Genomic DNA, 6,000 nt, shown 5'->3' on the forward strand with positions numbered 1-6,000 from the left:
GATTGAGTATTTGCATGACACCAAAGGTCGTTAGTAAGCAATATTGAGCTTTAGTGATACTCATCGCCTCTCCATATTATTAGCATGATTAAGATTATGTTTCATTGATTATTTTGCGCCCATTATTATTATTATTTTTTTTTGTTTTGTTTTTTGTAAGCGGGTGCGTTAAACACTAAAAATGATTTCAGCAAAATTAACCGATCTCCTAAACGAATGCCTTACTGTTTTTACACTGCTCACATCTCAGCTGTGGAAGATTTATGGTTCTTGTAACGTTTCTATCAATGCTACCTGAACTGGCCTGACCTGACCTGACCTGCCCTTCTCCCCCCCCCCCCCCCCTCCACAGTGACCTGAAGCTGGACAACCTGCTTCTCGACACGGACGGCTACGTCAAAATCGCCGACTTCGGTCTCTGCAAAGAGGGTATGGGCTACGGCGACCGGACGGGCACCTTCTGCGGCACCCCGGAGTTCCTGGCTCCCGAGGTTCTCACAGAACAGACGTACACGCGCGCCGTCGACTGGTGGGGCCTGGGCGTGCTCATCTTCGAGATGCTGGTCGGCGAGAGTCCTTTCCCGGGTGATGATGAGGAAGAGGTGTTTGACAGTATCGTCAACGACGAGCTGAGATATCCGCGCTTCCTGTCGCTGCAGGCCATCGCCATCATGCGCCGGGTGAGTGCCGATAGGGAAAAGAACGGACTTGAGCGGGATGGACGGGGGATGGGAGAGACATCTGGTGGGGAGGCTAAGAAACTATAGAACTTTTGCTAGATGGCAGGGCGCGGTGAGTGGTATGCCGTTATTTGCAGTGGTGGAAGCTTTCAGTCATTGATTGAGAGAAACGTCCTTGTTTTACTTTTTCAATGTTTATATTATAACAAATTTTCTCATTTTCCCTAGCTAAAGTAAGACAATCATGTTTTTTGTGGATTGTTTTGTAGTTTCATATGCCGATTTCCTGGTGTCCAGGCCACCGAACTTCATCTCTTTGGTTTATTTAGACCTCCGTATTTATCTGCCTTCTCCCCCTCGTTCCCACCCATGACCCCCCCCCCCCTTCCGTCAGCTGCTGCGTAAGAACCCGGAGCGCCGTCTGGGCGCCAGCGAGCGAGACGCCGAGGACGTCAAGAAGCAGACCTTCTTCAGCGGAGTCGACTGGGAGGAACTGCTGGCGCGACGCGTCCGGCCCCCCTTCGTGCCCACCATCGTGAGTAACGGGAGACAGGGGAGGGTGTTTCTAGGGGGTGTAGCTCGTACCGGTTTCATGTCGGATGAGTGGGCTTTAGTACTTGACATGCTATTGTTTTGTTACCCTTTCTCTTTGGCTCTCTGCTGTTTAGTTTACAATGCATTTACAGACTGCTGCGTAGTTATTCCTTTCACACTTTGCTTATGTTCACCGCTGCTTCATTTTTTCGTTTTAAATCTGACCATCGTGTGACAAGTTGGCCTTCACGGGTGAAACTCTCGTAGCGGTGTGCTAACAAAGTGTAGGTAATGTGCCATCTCCAGTCCCTAACCCTCCCCTCCCTCCTCCCACAGAAAAGCGTTGAGGACGTGTCCAACTTTGACGAGGAGTTCACCTCGGAGCGGGCCGTTCTGACGCCGCCCAAGGAGGCGCGCGTGCTGACCGGTCCCGACCAGGCGCTGTTCCGCGACTTCACCTACACGGCCGACTGGTGCTAGCTGACCGAGGGGACTCGGCTGAGGCGAGCCGGGACTGGGGGAACGCCGGGCTGGGACGGGGCTGTCCGACGGGCTGGTCAGGGCTTCCCTGCCGGGATGGGTAGGGCTGCTCCGCCGGGCTGGGGCTGATGGCTTGGTGACTGAGGTCTCTAAGCCCGCTGGGCCCGAGATAGTCCTGAAAGCCTGACGAGCTGTGGCTAGTGGCTGTCCTGCCGGGCTGGGTCTAGTTCTCGATAGGCTAAGCTCTGCCGCCGGTGGGGACTGCGCCGAGGCTGCCAGGCTCCGGCTGCTCTTTCGAAGCTCGGAGTGCCTCCAGCGCCACCTAGACTGCCGACCGACCGACTGACGCCTTCTAAAGTCAGCCGCCACAGTGCATGAGACGGACGGAAGACGGGAAGGCGGACAGCAAGAGGGAGACAGATAGACGGATAGACGAGACGGCGACAGTGTTGAATAGTGTGATCGTGATATGGACAGAACACACACGTGCTTAAAGACTTGGATCCCGCAGTGGATAGACAGACGGATGAAGACAAGTGTTTTACGTTGGACTCGCAAAGACGCTCGTAGGGGGGAAGAGCGTAGATGCCAGCGATGAGGACGCCATCTGTTTTAGAGAAGCAGTGATGATGACAGACTCAGACAGACCTTTGGACTGGCTCGAGGGGCGTCTTCAAATGGACAGTAGGACGCTCCTCTTGGACCGATCCTTTCGTCCTAGGACAGAAGTGCATTGGAAAGGCTCGACTTCAGGCGCCGTCTAATCGACAGTGTGATCAGACTGGTCGAAAGGGCGGCGCTGAGGGCCCAGCCCGGCGGCAGTCCCGGCTCACAGCGGCGTCAAACCCCAGCCCGGGAGTCCCCATTGACTGTGCTGGCGGCGGGGGGTGGATCGACCCCCCCCCCCCCGGATAGAGGGGTGCGAAATGAAGGCAGACTGGTGGCAAATGTGCTTGTTAATGCTGAGAGCGCGCGACGCTGCGCCGCCGCGCTGCGACGACGGTGGCGACGTCTATTTTGTGTTGTGTAAAACGCTCTATTAACCGGTGTTATTGCTTGTGGAGGGTGCTGTGACACCCCCGCGTCCCCCCCCCCCCCCCACTCCCGTAGGCAGTCTAGTGAATGTGTGGTGCAGCGCCGTGCTGGACGGCGCACCAATGGTGCCTTGTCAATGTGAAAGCAGCCGCCCGCCTCCCGCCGGCGGACGGTGGCGCCAAATTGTTACACGAGAAACCGCGCGCCGCCGCCGGGTCTGTTTTGTACCGTAACGGCGCCGACCGCGGACAGAGCGAGAGAGAGAGAGAGAGAGCGGTTTGACTTCATTTTGTATAATAAAACCGACACAAAAAAATGGAGAGTTTTTGGATGGGACAGTAGAGGTGCGGATGGCTGTGAAAAGTATGGGTGTGTCATCCTGCGAATTCTCTTAGTGAACGAATTAACCACGATCCGAATGATACAGCAGGATAGCACTCGAAAATGGTTTGGTACGTCACTCGCTGTAATTTACATTGTGATAGCTTTAGCTAGTTGGCGTTTTGCAATTTGCGTAGACTGAGACTGAAAACTGAAATGTATATAGGGACTAGAATGGTCTCCCCAGGGCAATGCGTTCGGCAACGGCTCTGGGTAAGACACGCTCTCGTACAAAGTGGTATCCCCCCCCCCCCCCATCTTTGGCGGGCCGGGCTAAACTTATCCCGACGCGAGAACTACGCCAAATTTGCACAGCACTTGAAGGATGCTCGGACTCAGCCCTTGAGCGTCGTCAAACTCGAGCAGTGTTGGGGGAACTTCAAAGCCGAGGGCTGTGTGTAGCTGCGGGGCTCAATAAGCGGGGAGGGCTGAGTTGACGGAGCGCAGGGCAATAGGACTGAGAATATTTGAGAGTGAACACAGTCCGAAGAAATGGATTGAAGTGGCTAAAATGGCTGAAAGTGACAGAAATGCAGGGGACAAACTCAGATGAGTAAGTGTCCGAAGGAATAGCGAAAATTGGTACTGACTACGGACGTAGAATGATATAGTGTGACTGAAGACTCAGGATTTAGCAGTCACATGAGCCTCTGGACTGAACGAACACCGGATAATCCAGTCTGGTGAAGATTGAGGGCTGGGAAGACTGAGCCGACTGAAGGGCCCTGACTGAATGAGCTGTCTGAAGGCCCTGCGGAATTTGGAAGGACAGTCCAGTGAAGGCAGGGACGGTAGACTGCGTGTACTGAGAACGGTGGCAGGAATCAGAGGGCAGGGCTGCGGAGTCGATGGATTTACGGCGACTCCGGCTTTCAAAAACCAACTCCGACTCCGACTCCGACTCCGGGCAGAAATGTCGACTCCGATCGACTCCAACTCCCGACTCCGACTCCGCACACCTGGCAGGGCTGCGAAGTCGGCAGATTTTCGGTGACTCCGACTCCGACTCCGGCTGGGGTTTCCAATATCGACTCCGACTCCGGTCACAACTGTCGACTCCGACCGACTCCGACTCCGACTCCGACTCCGCAGCCCTGTCAGAGGGTGTGTTTGGTAATGAGTATGGGCCTACCGCAGGGGGGAGGGGCGGAGTCATTATTCCCCTGCCTTCCGGCGCCGTGTCACTCATTAGAGAGACACACATGGTGTCTGGTTACTGGTGAGGTACAGAAATGGACGCACAGGGACGGAACGAAGCAGTCCAGTGCTGGGAGAGAGAGAGAGAGAGAGAGAGAGAGAGAGAGAGAGAGAGAGAGAGAGAGAGAGAGAGAGAGAGAGAGAGAGAGAGAGAGAGAGAGAGAGAGAGAGAGAGAGAGACAGAGAGAGAGAGACAGAGAGAGAGAGAGAGAGAGAGAGCAGTGAGAGCAGAGCCGATATAACACCGGTGTGGCTTCGTGTGCCTACCATAAGTAGGTATACGTATATGAGACAGACAGAGCGGATGATATCCTGCTGAAACCTTAGAAGGGCATCATAAGTGGTGGTGCGTGTTCGTCAGGAGACTGCATTTGTGTGTGGAAACCGGCCTAGCGTTTGGCGGGGTGTTGAGTCGCATTTCGGAAAACGTGTTTTAGATTCCTTCAATTCTGTCGGCCATTCATCCATTCGACCTGAAACGCCCACCGTCAAATACCACAGAACATTACATTCAGATGTTGGCTTTAGAAACACGTAACATTCATCGCGCTCGGCGGATGCTCACAGGCTCGAGCTGATCAGCTCTTCAGCGCGACGCGAGTTGTAGCACAACCCTCCATACAAACTCATCACGACAGGTACAAGCAGAATACAGTCAGGGTCCAAATACCACACAATCGCTACCACTACCACAGCGCTCTTTTGCTTCAGTGAAAACAGTCAGGACATGCGCTCTGCCGTTCACTATCCACCGCTCAATCGAACATCGGAGCCTCCATAATCGCTCTAGTAAGCCAACGCCGGTGTTCGATCTACGCTTATCATCACCAGAGTATATAGCTCACAGCGTTAAAGTACAAAAATAGCGAGGTTTCGAGTGATAGCACTGGCTGTACCTATGGGAGGTGCGATCGGGATAGGAGTGAAAGGCTTGTATCGCACCTCTTTCACAACATACCAAGTTGAATCGTAGGGCTATCGGCGAAATGTTAGGTATGTGGTTTCAAGAACTATCGGTTTACATGTTTTGCACGAAATAGCAATCATTTAAAAAAAAACATATCCTTCTTAGGTACTAGTGTTTTAAACTTTGAAGAAAATATCGGATTTCTATGGCTTTATAAGGCTGAGGGAAATGTCGACCAAACACACCGCTCACATAGTCCTTTCGGCAGAGACCTACCTAGGGTACAGATGGGGAACACGCACTTTGCCTACATTCCTCAGTCGCTCATCTCAACATGATATGAAACACAGTTCGCACGGGCCATTGAGTCATCCAACATGTATCTCCGACGTATAGCTAGTCACTATTCAGCCCTCTGATGGTGCGACAGCCCCCCCTCCCCGTCTGTGCCCCCATCCCCCAGCGAACCCTCCATCAACATCTAGTCCTCCCCTTTTTTCCCACATTAGCATCTGGTCATCTGTTCATCACCGCAATGCACACATAAACCTAAAGTAGGTACATCACTCTAATTGTAGGTCCTCGACATTGCTCTCCGACGCGCCACAGCGCCATCCCCATTCTGCGGACAGAACTCAGCACACAGGCTGCTACTGAAATCCATGAACAAGAGTCGGACAGCAGGTCAAACACTCCGTCATTCTACTGAGGGCGGAGAAGCCGCACGATCTGTGGCATAGACACGTCACTTTGGGGGATAGCGAGGCGGCTTAAAGAAGACCTTCG

General features: G+C 53.4%; 1 protein-coding gene across 6 annotated transcripts in view; it reads left to right on the plus strand.

The window, feature by feature from the left end:
- The window catches only part of LOC122392199 (serine/threonine-protein kinase N-like), a 131,367-nt gene extending 128,321 nt beyond the window's left edge, over nucleotides 1-3,046 (plus strand). For all 6 annotated transcript variants that reach the window (XM_043386804.1, XM_043386806.1, XM_043386802.1 and 3 more), the window contains 3 exons: nucleotides 353-680; nucleotides 1,075-1,215; nucleotides 1,551-3,046. In XM_043386804.1, the coding sequence (XP_043242739.1) occupies nucleotides 353-680; nucleotides 1,075-1,215; nucleotides 1,551-1,694 (613 nt within the window). In that variant the 3' untranslated portion in view covers nucleotides 1,695-3,046. The remainder of the gene's footprint in view (nucleotides 1-352; nucleotides 681-1,074; nucleotides 1,216-1,550) is intronic.
- The last annotated feature ends 2,954 nt before the right edge of the window (nucleotides 3,047-6,000 follow it).

The sequence above is a fragment of the Amphibalanus amphitrite genome, unplaced genomic scaffold (genome assembly GCF_019059575.1).
Source record: "Amphibalanus amphitrite isolate SeventyFive unplaced genomic scaffold, NRLGWU_Aamphi_draft 000474F_arrow, whole genome shotgun sequence".
Classification (NCBI taxonomy): Eukaryota; Metazoa; Arthropoda; class Thecostraca; order Balanomorpha; family Balanidae; genus Amphibalanus; species Amphibalanus amphitrite.